We start from the raw sequence: 16,526 nt of genomic DNA on the forward strand, positions 1-16,526 counted from the left end.
TATCGTGGATATCAATGTACTAGCAAGTGGTTGTGGATAACACATATAAACCAACAAATTGTCACATTTTAGATCAAATGAACAATTTTTTTGGAATGCAAATATTTCATCTCAAAAGTTGCATTCATGGCTATTATGAGCTTTTTAATGACGATCAAGTAACCTTAAATGAGATAAAAAAAACACAAAGGGTAACCAAAGATTTCATGAAGAATAAAACTGAGTTTTTTAGATTCCAAATATACAATAACGAGGGACAATAGAAATTGGAATTCAAAATCACAAATTGAAACAAAGTAATTATGACAGAATGCATACCTTGTTAGGCATTTCAACAAACACTTGTTAGACATTATCATAACAAGCCAAAATCCATTGAAAGGCTTAGTGTAATCGGAAGCAAAATAAAAAAAACATAAATTCTTTAGAGAACATCAAAGTTTAAGTTTTTCAATACCAAATAAAAACAAAGAAGACGAACCTGATAGTTTTTCAATAAAATCTCATCAACAACCTCATAAGCATCTTGACGTGCTGCTTCATGAACTGGTCTTGCATAATATCGAGGATCATGAGGTTTACCAGGGGTCTTTAAATTGTCGATTCATCACATACCAATTTGAAAACTTGTTTTGCTTCTTTGGGTTCCCTGTGTTTCTTCTCGATATGCTCAATGTATTTAACTGCAAATTCTGACAGAATAAGGAACTAGCATCAACCTATTGTTATGAAAAGGGCATCCAACCCAATCTAAATTAAGTTATATAGTTTTGAAAAGAATAAGGAACAAAGCGAGTAAAAACATTAAAGATTATTAACTATTTTTTCATTGAGACATTTTATCGAACACATGGAGCCCATGGCAGAATGTTATTGTTTGTAAATGAAAATTCCAAATCAATAATGATTTTGGAAAGCTTCGATGCCTAAATTAATGTACATCAGGATATAATAACCTATATATCTGTGTAATTTTGAATTTTGAGTATTATTGAATGAAAGATAAAAGACACATGAATCGGATTTTAAGGTGACTCACCGGAATATCGATTACTTTGAGATGATAAGTTTTGGCTCCAAAAAACAAACAGTCCACGCTTAGATACAGGTTGCGAGTAATGAAGTTGTGTTGTAAACGTTTCAAGGAATGGGGAGAGTCTGTCGTCAATGGGCGATGGGGAAGACTCCGTGTAACATCCCAAAAATCAAGACCAAAAATTTCTTTTTAAAACATTACTAAACCATAAATATTAAATCATTTCGATCATACAAAGAGGGTTATATGACAAATCAGAGTATCTTTTCAAAACACTAGTTCATTTTATCAGAGTAAACATCCCAGGCTAACTTCTTGGTGTGTGTGCCATGCGATCAACCCGAGCTCTTCCCTCCGCTACCGGAAGTACCTGAAACCAAAACTGAAAACTGTAAGCACGAAGCTTAGTGAGTTCCCCAACCTACCACATACCACATACATAACCACATACTGGGCCTTGCCCACTGTATCGGGCCCTGCTCGGCATCGGACCGAAGTCCGGACTAACTTGGGCCCCGCCCACTGCATCGGGCCCCGCCCGGCATCAGTCCCCGCCTGGCATCGAGCCCCGCTCGGTATACATATCTGTTCTCTTAGGCCCCGCCTGTCTCTGGGCCTCACCCGCTACCAACAAATACAAGCATATAACATAACACGTATCATAAAGCTAAACATACTCTACTGTACTACTGATCTAAGGCCTCGCCTATCCTGGGCCCCGCCCCTGTCCTGCTATTGGTGAGTCATGGAACCCCGTCCACGCTCCTGCTGATAGTGAGATATGAGCCCCCGCCCACACTCACCTCCCTACTAACTCGGGCCTCGCCCCTACTCTGCTACTAATGAGATACGGAACCCCATCCATACTCGGCTAGTGATGAGATACGGGACCTCGCCCGACTCACCTCCCTACCAGGCACATACAAGTATCACAAAGACAACAAGTATAACTACACATACACTACTGCATCGGGTACCACCCGGCATCGGACCGAAATCTGGAACATATAAACTGCATCGGGCTAACCCCGGTAACGGATCTAAATCCGAACATATCCCAATAAGTGCCTAGGGCTAACCCCCGGGTCTTCCTGCTACACATAACCATAAGCATAAACATAATGGGTCGGCATTGTGGCCGTAGACCCATGCACACAGTGAGGAGACTCACCTCGCACTGCTGAAGACTAGCTGAAACACTTCTGACTGCCAACCGACAACTTCTGAACTGCTGATCCTTCGGCTCCCCGAACTATCAATTCCCAAAGTAACATTTAGACCACAATATTCCAAAAGTCAATCCAGGTCAAAGTCAACGGTCAAAGTCAACCTCCAGTTGACTATGACTCGTCGAGTTGCTCTACCGACTCGCCGAGTCCATGCTTCTCCAACTCAATACAGCCACCGATCCTACCCGTCGAGTCTAGCAAGCACTCGACGGGTTCTCCTTTAGTCTTACAGTCGTGACCATCTTCAACCGACTCGCCGAGTTCATCCTTGAACTCGTCGAGTTCATCTCCCTCTTATGAATGTCCAGACTATGACTCGCCGAGTTGTATGAACAACTCGTCGAGTCCATCTTCATATACTAAGAAGATTGCCTTAGACTCGCCGAGTTCCTCATTGAACTCGCCGAGTACGATGATCTTCATGCCCGCTATGGACCCAGACTGACTGGGTCCCATACCAACTCAACTCATACCCTTTAACAGAAGGGTTTTGGGGCAAGAAGGCAGACTGACTCGCCGAGTCCCATAAGTGACTCGCCGAGTCCCTCTATGTCTCATTCTATATAGACGATTTCTAAGCCAAACAGCTTCTCCCAAAGGTAGATCCAACCTCCTGGAGCATGATTTCCACGTAAAGTTGCAACCTTTACGTGTGAATAGTTCCCAAAAGCCAAAACTAAGCTACAAGGAAGGGTTTTACTATGAAGGAGGGCTTTAAGCCTTAAAAGCTTGAGACTTTAATGCATTAGGGAGCTTGGGGAGTCCAGATCTGAAGTTGCAAACTTCAGATCGTGCCCCATGCAAGCACTAGCCACAAATGTGCTAGAAAAGACCATGAAACTCAAGATGAAGAGATCTATCAAATGAGTGCTCAAGGTAACAACTTGTTACCTTATATTAACTGCCAAACTGAGGTAGATGCTGAATCTAAACTCTCCCCCTCGTTCCTTGCTTTCAATCTTCCAAGAAGTGCACCACCAATACAACTTTTAGCTTCACAATGCTAAATAATGGAGTTGGGTGGCTAGGGTTTCGTTTCTGGACTTGAGAGAGTGTCAAGGAGGCTGATGAGAGGTTATAATGTTCTTTAAATAGGGTACAAGACCCGCATCTAGGGTTTCCCAAACCCAGACCAACTCGCCGAGTCAGTCTTCTGACTCGTCGAGTAGGTCACTTAACCCGTGACCCAAATCGCGATCCTACTCGTCGAGTCACTCCATCTACTCGACGAGTCGCTTCCTCATTTTGAGGTTTTCTTCCCTTTCAAGGTCTCCTAAATTCGGGGTGTTACACTCCGTAGTGTACAACGACATCGATTGATTACGGAGCCGACGGTGGAGAGACAGGAGGAAGAAGCGGCATCATTCGTTTGTCGATGATGATGAACGTGTTCGACCACACACATACACACACAAATGAAGTGAGGGAATAAGAACGACTGTAAATAAAAAGGGGGATAAATTAGGTTAAAAGTCAATTTGACTAGCATGATTATAGGGAATATTTATGGAATTTATATATCAAATTACTAAATCACCCTTATTTATTTATTTTATTATTTCCTAAATTCATATTGGTGCATTCATACACACAATAGTTGTTAGAAACATTTGAACCTAGCTCTCTCTCTCTCTCTCTCTCTCTATATATATATATATATATATATATATATATATATATATATATATATATATATATATATATATATATATATATGGTTATAACCCGCGTATCACACGGGTGACAAGTTAAAATAACATAAAAACTTTAAAAATCATAATTAATAATCATAAATGTATAAAAAGTTATTTATATACGAAATTTGAAGTTTTGTCCATAACCGTATTACTTTTAGTTTAAATTAATATGTAAAATAGTTTGAAAATATAAGCAATGTTCTTTAAGTTTTGAATAAAGATAAAATGATGTTATATCATGAAATATAAAATTTAATTGATTGAAAAACATAAAGACAATCAATCATGAAAATAACATTGTTAAATTTAAAATTAGATAAAATAAATTACAAATTAAAATGATGAATAAATATACATAATCAATACAACTGCAAATTAAGAGGTGTTATAATTTCTAAACAGATTTTAATTGACAATATTGGAAAACAAACCATCCTTCGATAAACATTGTCCTAGACTCTTTTTAAAATATATTTATTAGATGGTATTACTTTTTAATTAATAATAAATCTCATTTAAAATATATTATTATTCAAAAAATCTTTTAAACTCTTTTATTCAGCAAAAATAAATTATCACTTTGATAAAATTATTGGAAATATATAAAAATGATGAAATCAGATTGACTCATACAAAAAATCATTAAATATATGACTTATTAAACAAACTTATCATTTTTCAATTGACTATAAATTTTCTAATTTATCCTACTGCTAATAGTGAATATATATATATATATATATATATATATATATATATATATATATATATATATATATATATATATATATATGGTCATCTCCTTAAAAGGCTTTTAAAAGAGATTAAAAGCTTTAACATGTTATAATTAAACTTTACCTTTCAGACTTTTCCATAGAATTGTAAAATGACCGAAAATATAATGTTGTAACAAAAATAACTTTGAATAAACTATAAAGCACAATCGGGAAGTTAAATGCATAGAGCAACCTACATTTTTTAGCTTTACCTTTTCCACTTTATAGCAACATACTTTAAAGCACCAAAAAAATTAAGTGCATAAAATAGCAACCTACTTTTAAACAAACAACCCCTCATCTAGTTTGATTATAAATATAAACCTAATTTTAAAAGAAACAACCCATCAACCAATATGATATCAGTTTTTAAAAAAGAAAAAACGCTCATTTTATTGCAACTTAATTTTAAAAATAACCGGCTGTCAACCAAAGTGGATCGATTTAAAAGACATTTCCCTTCATCCACTTTGATTTAATAAAATAATTGTAAATGACATCATGTATATTAAAATGAAATTGGATAATTTACAAAAAAAAAAACATAAGTGTAAGTTCTTTGTCTGTGCTAATCGCAGACAAATAGGTTTCTTTAGAAGCATGGCAGAGAAAAAGATTATAAGCACTTTAATAACAGTTACTTGTTATTAGAAATGAAATATTGCTTCAAATATATAGCATTCTTGGGTAGCCACCGGGACCATTGATGTATACCGTTCTTGAAGCTTCATTTTCCTTATCCTAATATTATAAAAAGATTATAATTCAGTTATCAGCTACCATTTTAGTTAGCATAAATTACTTAATACTCACCATTTTTCTCAACTTAATCCCAAAGTTGTGTTGCAAGTGCAACACTGATATGCAGATCAACCGCCACAAATTTATTCCATATAATCTTGATTACAACCGTAAAGCAATATTAACTCATGATATCTTTCTAACAATTGCATCAAACTAATATTTTACTTTACCTAAAAATTGAAAATTTGTTTCAGGGGCACCCAAATTAAACCAATCACTAATGCAAACCATATAAAAAGGATTAAAGGACTTCAATTACTTTGGATTAAGATTTTCGCTCAAGTGATAAAAAATAATAACAAAATGAAAGAAAGGGTTCCATCCTCACAAAAAGGTAGTCCACTGGATACCTAAAATGCAATCTAGTAGATCATATATGAAAACATCATGAAAAAGCAGAATACTTTGAAAAATTATTCACTCAGACATTTCATCGAACAGTTTATCTACGAACATAAAAAGAAGAACTTTCATCAAGCAAAGTCATGTTATTAATGACTTTTATCTTATAAAAATACTTTGTGAAAATGCGAAAACATATTTTATCTTATAAAAATCACACGCATGTACTTTAGAAATTAAATTTATTAGCAATAAATTAAAGATAATAAGTTTATATGGGAGGGTGTTATGGTAATATAGATTTAAAGGTGGTTTTAACAACCGTTTTTTTTTCACGTCCTTAACCATTTTTAAATTCAAGTTTTCATAATAAAAAAATCAAAAAACATGTTTTGCTAATGTGAAACAATTTCTCATGTATCATCGATTATTATCACGTAGTTTAAAATTTGGATGAATTCTTGTCCAAAATATAAGATTGAGGTGACACAATCTCATAGGTTTTTCTTGTTTTCGCGTTATCGCAAATTATTTGGATTCAAAAATATATTAAAATCTTTTGGATTCAAAAATTTTATTAGAAAAACATACACATAATAACCATTTTGATTCAGAGTTTTAACAGATAAACATGCACATTACTAACTTCTATTCCCATAAATAAATCGAATATTCATCACATATGTTAATAGTTCTCCTGAACATGTAAACTATGGAAGTAACAACATGGTGAAAACGAGTGTTATTTAAAGGTAAGACTTCATTTAAAACCTCAAAGTTGATAAAATCATGAGGCTAAGTCGTCTGGTGCTACTTGGATAATTCCAAGCCAATAGACAAGAAATTCAGCAGAAATATTGACTAGGTTAATGTTGTCACCTCTAAAAAAATATAATTATTCTATGAAATTATTAGAACTTCCTCGCCTCTAAACACCATCATAACACGTAATAAATATTTAATTGTCATATTTTTAAAATAAGAAAAATAGATGACACTTTCTAATAGATTCTTTTCATTTTCGCATAATATATATATATATATATATATATATATATAATTCATATGTGAATTAGATATTATATACATGTAAGTCACATGTAATTCATATGTGATTCACTAGTGATTTACATGTGAATCACATGTAATTCATATGTGATTCACTTGTGATTTACATGTGAATCATATGTGAATTACATGTAATTCATATGTGAATTACATGTAATTCATATGTGAATCACTTGTGATTCATATGTGAATTACATGTGATTTACATATGAATCATGTGTGAATTATATGTGAATCACATGTAATTCTTATGTGATTTACGTGTCAATCACATGAAATTCATAATTACATGTGAATCATATGTAATTCATATGTGATTTACTTGTGATTTACATGTGAATCACATGTAATTCACATATGAATTACATGTGATTTACTTATAACCGTCACACCACGATTCAGACAAAAACAAAAATTCAAGAAAATTCGAACATGAACCATTATCAATTATGATTCACCTGATAGAAGAGTTGTTGGATGACACTTTGAATCATATCCACATGGAGATCCTTGTTCTTCTTCCGAGTCTTGTTCTTCCATTTTTACAGTTGAGTTCTCATGCATATATCATTATATATTGCACTGTTTCCCGTGAATGAAATCTGTAAAACATGCTTCCTTCCATGCATCTCCAAAGGCCTGTTATGTAACATACATGAAAATAAAAAGAATCCCCTTAATGACTCCATCAATACACTCAAGAAAGACTATATATGTATATTCACCTTTGTGTCATCAGAAACTCCATCTCCAACAGCACCAAAGCTATCAACATTCATAAGAACCCTGACACCACGTTCATCACCTGACCATGATGGCAAGTCAGAATCATCTTCTATTTTTAAACTTTTATCCTCAAGCATGTCCAAGGAGTCAGAAAAATTGCTTTCTGCATACTCACAAACCAACAATAGAGACAGAGAAAGAAAAGAAATAAATACAAGAGTGATCATGATTTTGTTGTTGTTTGTTTAGATTAAATCATGTTTTGAGTCACTCAATAAGCCTCAAAATAATCTTTCAAAGTCCTTCTATGAGAATTGGTGGTGGAAGAAATCCAAGTTCCTATTTGTGCAACCTACTTTGTTTTCCACAAAATATTTTGTACCTTGATGAGTGGGTTGTGAGTGGGATGATATTTTTATTGTTTGACATGCCACGTCTGTTAAGAGGCTAATTTTTACCCTTATGGGTGTTCTTAGTGATGGCTTAATGTGTTAAGTGGTCAAAAAGCCTTTGAAATCCAAAGCTGGAAAATTCAGCAAAAATTACAAATCTGTCCCTGTATTGGAAAAATTATAGAAAAATCACTAGGAATCGAATTAATGATCCGTAAACTTTCAAAGTTTCCATTTTGAATCTAGTTTATCCATTAATTTTTCCATAACCTTTTGTTGCTTCTAACTTAGGTGAAAATCACATTTTTCACCAGCTGGTCAGAATTTAGCTGCATTGATAGGCAGTTTTGTAAAAATCATATAAAATTGTAGAAAAATCGTTTGGACCTTCAAAAGTACATTCTGAAAAGATAAAAGTCTTAACTTCTGGAATATGAAATAAAAACGGAAGTTATATAGGTTTCAAGTGTGCTAAAACAGCTTTAAACAGTGGCTGTTTTGGGTCCAAAACTGAGAATTTTAATTGTTAGTTGATTTAGGTGTTTGATAACTTGTATAACAAAATACTTTATTTGATTGTTAGACATAATCCTACTTTTGAAAGCCACGTAGGATAAATATATATATATATATATATATATATATATATATATAGAGAGAGAGAGAGAGAGAGGTTATGTAAATGCATATAATTAACTGTGATCATTTTTATCATGCTTTGACTGTCATATCATTACAATGCTGAAATGAGTTAATTTGGAAACACTTTTTTCGAAACATATTCTCATTAGACAGAGATATAGTCAACACATAATTTTTTATAGTAAACTTCGTTTGTAATCAAACGATGATATGCATTTACAATAACCATTGCAGTGACAGCAAGCAATAAACACATATGATTTCGATTACTGAAATCAGGGGGGACAGGAAACTCGAGAGCATGCAATTGAATGCAGTTGAACGAAAACAGTAACTCATACATCTAAAATTTGTAGACATCATACAAATTTCGATTTCAACAAACACATGATTTCGATTTCAACTGCAATCAGGGGAAAAGGAAAATCTAGAGCTGGCACAGTTAAACGAAAGCAAGATGAAGAAAATCGCACCTGAATCGAATAGAATCTGTGGTATGAAACGGTCGCCGGTGCTGTTGGGTGCGACGGTATCCGGCGATAGAAGTCAGCGGCGAGCTATCGACGGCAGGTAATCGGGAATCGCCTGAGGAGGCGACGAGAGAAGAAGGGAGGCTGCTGCGAGTTTTTCTTATCTAGAAGCATAGGAACGAAAAGTTTTTGTTATGTTAAAAGGATATTTTGGTCGATTCTTAAATGTAGTGAAATAAGATTGAGTGTCTTATAAAAAATGACTTATTGGATTTTTAAAAAATTGTAATCCAAACATTCATTTATATTTATGAAACGATTAAAACTATCTTACGATAGATAACCAAAAATTTGTTGATTGGGATTCAGTTTGTAACTTCTGCCACATGTAAGTAACACATATCGACAAAAATATCCAAAAACAAATCATTCCTATTTTCACTCTTCCATCTCCCCCCCCCCCCACAAAAAAAACTATTCATTTCAGAACTCAGACACAACAGAAATATTATTAAGACCTTATCTTATATTTTACCTAGATAAGAAAATTAAAAGGAATAGTGCTACTGTGCTGACCTTGAGAGAGAGTGCATTCTTGACTTCTTCCAGTCTTTCTTCATTCTCTTTTTATGTTTCTTGTCCAATTCACTCATCGTGCCTGCCCCTTTTATCTTGTCTTGAATTGAAATCAGTAAATTATCTGATGTGCCCAGCCTGTATAATACCATAAATGCCCCCAACCACATATAGTCAATTAGAAATATTGGTTGAAAGAAATATCACCAGACACAAGAAAATTCAATACCAAATGCAAGAAATAAAATTCAGAAACAAAAGCATCCTTCAAAAGTACAATACCTTGATGAGAAACATGAGAGCAAAGTTTCAGGGCATAGGGCATAGAAGGACAACAAGTGTTGGTGCTGACATTGGTGCCTGGACTATTATGGTGGATGATGATGGTGGAAAACCAGAAGAGCCTCCAAGAAAGATACCGAGTTTTTCAGGGTTTAAGATAGTGATGTCATGTTTGTTGTTGGGTTAACTTCAATACATAGCAACATACTTCCATTGATTTGTACATCATAGCATCCTACTTTCGTTTCTTCCTATTAATACAAAGCAATTTTCACTGCTATAATTGGGCAGACTTTTGAAAGTATAGTGTCATAATAAGGAAAAAACTGAAAGCAAAATGCTATGATTGGGAGACGTTTCAAAACACAATGCGTAAATAAGGTGCTTACTTCCACAATACACACCAAATATAAGGTGCTTTTTCAAATAATAAATTCCATCTTCCACACTCTGTCCACTTAAATTGATTGTCATCCGATTTATGTGATTTTCAAAGGAGCCGGATGGAGGAAGAGTTGCAGAAACAACACTAGCATAACTCCTACAACAAGATCCATGTCAAATAAAAAATTATTAGGACCAACATCATATCGTATTAATACAAAACAAAGTAATCTAAATAATTTCTGCAAAGCCTTACCTGTAATTACCACCCGTTTAGACATAATTATTATATTGAAATCTCTTTAACTGTCAGAAAGGATTAATAGCAACAAGAATATATGTTAGATCATCACCAATATCCAAAAAAATTCATATCATGATCCATATTTAAGATGTATAGAATAAAAAGCCATATAATTTTACCATAGCATCTCTGGACACACACACACACACAAATTCCAGCCACTACAGCTCAACCACCATTCTCGTAGTTCTTAGAAATATACTCTTCATAAATGGCCTTACAGTCGCATAAATAATAGCCTAGAAATAGTTGCCATCATAAGAGAAACATCTATGAACGAATATATTTATACAAAATCAAAAACTAATTTACTGAATTGGAACTATAAACAAAAGTTTGAACTCATAAATCGAGAAAAGCTAAGAAGAGGTTATAAATACCTACCAGAAGACCAAATTCAAAAGATGATACAATTTGAAACATAATCGAAAGTGGAGAGATCAGAGTTGGTGAATTGTTGCAATAATCAGATGCCTTTTGTGAATAACTTGTTTCGATATACCCTCAATATATGAAATCGCCGCCCTGAAACTCCTCAATAAGCCGTCACAGTTGATCGGCTAGTGAAGTGAACCTCAAATGCGATTGGAAGATCGTTTCTATATCTACCGGATCGATAGAGGAATCAATAGACCAGATACATAAAAAAGAAAGAGAAAATTACAATATAATTGAAAAATCGGAAACATTACCCTTTTAGAATTAGGAATATCATTGAGAACAGAACAGAGAGCTATGCCAGATGCTTTTTACTTGAGATGAACTTCATCGAGAGCTCCATCGCTGTTGAAGATAGTATCTGAAATGTTGATTCTGTTGATTTAGAATCCTAACACGAGATTGAAATCGTGGACAGAAAACAATTGCAAACCCTAAGTTTTTGGTATTAACTGTAACTGAAATTGAAGAGGTGAGGGCGTGAGGCAACGATAGACTGAGAAAGATTTCTGGCAGAGGTGAGACGAAGACAGTTCCACAATCAGATGGAGGCAGAGGCAACCAACACCATCCGACGAAGTCAAAATGACACCGTTTGTAGCAAAATCGATGGTGATTGAGGTCGGAGATGAGACGAAGATGGATCTCCGGTGAGGATGAGAGAATGTGTGGCGAAGAAGGAGGATTTGGCGTCGATTTTCTGGAGAGCGAAGGAGGTGGTCGCCGATTAGATTTTTGATCTCCATCTTGTCTTCCGATTTGAACCAGGAACAGATCTGGCATCTGAGACGGTATATTAGGTTGTCTCTAAAATGCCCCTGATTCATGTGAAATAAGATGCCCCCGCCTCTTTTTTCCCTTTGTTATTTACGAAAATGCCATAAATCATCATAACCTTTAATTATTTTGATCTAACGGCCTTCGTTTGGTTCTCGAGTTCTTGGGAAACTTTGAGTTCTCAAATGATTATTCCTCTCTCTCTCTATATATATATATATATATATATATATATATATATTATATAAAGCATATTCAACATTTTTTGAAATTTAAGAGGTACAAGATCGTATTACATCTTATACAATCATTGTTATGCTTATCATATATATATATATATATATATATATATATATATATATATATATATATATATATATATATATATATATAATCGTATACGTTTCAGAATTAAATCCGAATTCTAAACACTAATTTCGTTTCTCCTGTATATCTCTAAAGCCACAATTTCTCTCAATCAAATACTCAAAAACCCTAATCTGAGAGCCGTCGCCGTTTCCCACATCCGCCCAAGTCATCGCCCTCATCCACCCAAGTAACCGTTATGCGCCAGCAATGAACCACCATCCAGTCTCCAACCTTGCACCATTCATCGTATCTGACCGCTATCTCCACCATCACTCTTCCATCGCCCCGCTTTTCTTGCAAGGAACCCTCACCATCATCTATATCCGAATCTCTCCACCCCGACTCACTCTCCAACCCTGCCACTACTCATCGTCATCGACACTGCCATCGTTGTTGCTCCCATCTCCGCTAGCAACTGGTGGCTAAGCATTATGCTCCTCTGCTATGCTCTTCAGTAAAAAAAGGTAATAAATTCCTTAACCGGATTTTTTTGCCCCAAAAGTTAATGACGAGTGTAAATAAAGATGATTGTTTCTTTGAAACTATTTTTCAATATGTATTGTGGTTTTTCTAATTTAGGGTTTTGATTTGAAAGAGATATCAAAGACAACGCCTAAACCATTAGGTTTTAATTTTTTTTGGTGATTCCTTTTGTTTCATTCATTAGATTGTTTAAAGAAGTGCAGTGGATGAAAGGCCCGTCATATCTGATTAGATTAATTTTGTTGTGCTATTTTGAAGAAGGAATTCTACAATGTCGTCATAAGCATCCATGGAAGACACCACAACTTTCACAATTGTCGAACAACCACCACCTTCTCCCTGGTAAACCTAATGAACAATGAAGTTTACCCTCAATTTTCTCTCTTATTTTGTCTATTAATCGCTGATTTAGAGTTTTGGTTGTGAGCTCTTCGACATTCTTTGTGTTTATCTCTAAACAGAAACGCCTGATGCATGTGTATCTGAGAAAGTTGCAAAAGATTTTGTAGATAATCTCTAACATTTCTCATCATTGACATTGTTTAAAGGGACAATCGAAGGTTCGACAGTTTTACTAAGGTTTTTTTATTTTATTTTATTATTTTTTTTTTTTGCAGGATGTTCGAAAAATCTAGGAGTACCTTAAAGGAAATTGGGGTTAGTTTGTTCATGGCTTCTGAAAACTTTAAATCTCAGAGCACCACCGGTCACACTTACCACCACAAATCTGCCAGCCACCACCGTTTATGCTGCTGTCACCAAATATTTAAGGTAGATTTGGAACAAAACCCCAAGTAGGGCACCCTTTCTCTCTTTCTGAATTAGTTTTTTTTTGAACATATCATAAGTTTTATGTTTCTGATTTAGGTTTGAACTGAATTTGTATGTATTATTGGGGCTTTACTGCACTACAACTGATACAAAGCCCCTTCAAGACTATAGCCATTATTGATGTTTCTTTATCACATGTTAAGGTTTGGAGAACATCTAATAAACCTTTCATGTCCAAGTAATGTATTTTTATTTGTTTTTGGTATATAATTTGATTTTTTGCATCTAACCATACATACTTTTGTACAAACACAAAATCAACATTGATGGCCAGATGCAATAGATATTTTACATGGAAACTGCATTGCACGATAAGCCTTCTGTTTGGCTACCTAGCTCATTTTTTAGTTTTCTTAGTTACTCCCTCAAACACATATTCTTATTATTATTTTGTTTTATGTGTGCTTTCATTGTCTTTTGATTCTTTTTTTTCTATTATGTTGCAACGATATTTGGTCATGACTTATAAGAATCACATTGGAAATTAGTGCTTATTCACTTATTTTTCTGTGTATATTTCCTCTTTAGGTCCTAAAGATCATCTCATTCATCTTTGTTTTATTATTTTTGAGGTCAACACATAACAAAATTTGGGAAATATGTTAATGGTCATGTTGCACCTGTTGATTCTGGTAAGGTTATTTACCGGAATAATTTTTTTTGATGTGATTGATTGTTTGTTTAGATTTAAATGCATATTTTACTTTATTTTAATCAATATACTTGTAGATTACATGTCTATAATGATAAAGTATGGTGACACTAATGATTGTTATGAACTGTGGAAGCTGATGATCTGACTTCAAAGCTTGATGAAGGTGACTGTATGTCAACGCCCCTATTCTCACTAACGCTAAACAACCACCAGCCAACCTTCTCCACTGCCACGACACCAGGTCAACAACCGTTACCGTCGATTGTTCTCAGTCCAACCATGTGCGCTCCTTTGCAAAAAGCAAATCCATGTTAACCTCTCTCCCTTCCTTTACTTTTAACCCATATAAACCCAAACATATCCCAAAATTTTCTTAATTTTAAAGTTTGTTTATGATTATTTGATGTTTGATTATGTTTAATTGATGTTTGATCATGATTACGATTTTAGTTATAGATTAGTATTTTATTCGATTCCTATAGTTTAACCTGCATGCTTATTTTATACTCTTTGGGTTTGTATGGACTTGTAAGGGGTAAAGACTCCAGCTGAAAAAAAAATCTGATGAGGGTTGGTTAGATATCTTTTTGCTATTTCAATTTTTAGTGTAAATAGTTGTAGATGGTCTTGAATTGCTATTATTTCAATGAAATTTATGTGAGTTTAAAGTAAACTCAAAATCTTTTGGCTACTATCTCATGACCAAATACTTTTTACAATTGATATCTTTTTTTATGATCAACTTTTTTGAATATGTGTATATACAGGTCCAGAAAAGTGAGAAAGTTGGAATAAACCAACCAAATTATTAAGCTAGCTCCAAATTATCCTGCCTGATCAAATTTTACAGAAGATGTTGTTACCTTTAATTCGGTCCTCTTTGCTGTTACAACCATTTCCGTTCAATGAAACCACTTCAAGTGTGGATAGATGGGGAAAAACTTTAGGAAATCTTATTACTATCTATGGCATCTCTAATATCATTTCTGACTGATGAGCTTATACTATCTTTTGTATATCTGGGACACAGATGGAAAATTTTAATTAAAGTTGCTAATGTTATGTTGTTTGCTCCTGTTTGCTGCTGCTTCTCAAGTTTTGGTGGGGTTTTGACTGATATGCCTCTGATATGTTGCTGTTGTTTCTTATGTTTAAGTATGGTTTTCACTAATATGCCTCTGATATGCTCCTGCTATTTTTGAACTTATGGTCCCAGATTTGATTAATGTGGTCTTGCTGTTAATAAAGTATTAGTTTGAGTTTTGAATAAAATGCCCCTTATGTTTGGGCAAAATTTCCATTGACTTATTCCCTAGATGTGGTTGATAGCTGTGTTTTTTAGTAGCATTGTTAGTGGACTAATCTGTCCCTAAAGCCTTCAATCTTAGTTTGTGTTTCTTCTCTTTGCCTCGTGCTGCTAAAATTGTCGCTTAAGCAGATTTAGACATAAACTCTGTTGTCGAAAATATTTAGTTTTTAGTGATAATATTATAAAAATATTGAAAATTTAGTTTAATAATATCTTGGTTCATGGTCTCCAATATTTTAATTCAAGGTCTGAATGTGTAGTTCAAAAAGAAAGTTGGATGTTTTTATTCACCAAATAACTGTTAATAGTAATTAAAAAAAGAGGGTATCCAGGTACTTCAAAAACTTTTGGAAGATCAATGGCCTAGGATGATATGACTTTTAAAAGTACAATTCCATAACAGGAAAGAATTTAGACATTTATTGATTAAAAGAATGTTGCTAATCATAGTGCTTCTTGTAATCTTTCTAACTTCAAAGGTATCATAAACTTGATGAATGTAAAGATCTGATACACGCGGAATGTATATACGTGTGTCCTTAGTATCAACATCTTACAAATACCTGACTAAAATCAAGAATCTCCATCTCTAAATATTTCGGTTTCCAAATGCTTGCTTATGTATTTGGATTTCGAGAAAGCATTTTGAGATTTGAAAGGAATGTACTTGACGCATGAAAATTATTTGACGCCTTCGAGAGAGAACAAATTACCGAAAAGAAAACTCTATGCAAAAAAAAATTCATTGCCCCCCCCCCCCCCCCAAACGTTAGCCAGCCGTTGCATCACTTAGTGTTATTCAAAATATTGTCCCGGTCTCCGATTGATAATTACTATAATTTTGATGAAACCGTAGAGGAGATAAATAACTTTTACCCTATGGAATTCTTGAACACGCTTTCTGTTAGTGGTTTCCCTCATTACCTACAACTAAAA

General features: G+C 34.1%; 1 protein-coding gene across 16 annotated transcripts; it reads left to right on the top strand.

Annotated features, from left to right (window-relative positions):
- Positions 1-12,367: 12,367 nt before the first annotated feature.
- Positions 12,368-15,356, top strand: LOC145110973 (uncharacterized). 16 transcript variants are annotated; one of them, XR_013710135.1, is made up of 6 exons: positions 12,368-12,776; positions 12,980-13,137; positions 13,413-13,589; positions 13,663-13,769; positions 14,155-14,258; positions 14,356-15,356. XR_013710135.1 is itself a non-coding variant. In XM_079047279.1 (5 exons), exons 2-4 carry the CDS (start codon positions 13,085-13,087, stop codon positions 13,745-13,747), a joined length of 315 nt encoding a protein of 104 aa, XP_078903405.1. In that variant the 5' UTR covers positions 12,368-12,776; positions 13,054-13,084; the 3' UTR covers positions 13,748-13,769; positions 15,049-15,356. The 16 variants fall into 16 exon arrangements, 3 of the variants coding, with proteins under 3 accessions (XP_078903405.1, XP_078903406.1, XP_078903404.1); XR_013710134.1 differs by having other exon boundaries at positions 13,054-13,137; XR_013710136.1 differs by having other exon boundaries at positions 13,057-13,137.
- Positions 15,357-16,526: the final 1,170 nt, after the last annotated feature.

Source organism: Lactuca virosa, chromosome 5 (genome assembly GCF_052849685.1).
Source record: "Lactuca virosa cultivar CGN04683 chromosome 5, Lactuca_virosa_CGN04683_v6, whole genome shotgun sequence".
NCBI classification, from domain to species: Eukaryota; Viridiplantae; Streptophyta; class Magnoliopsida; order Asterales; family Asteraceae; genus Lactuca; species Lactuca virosa.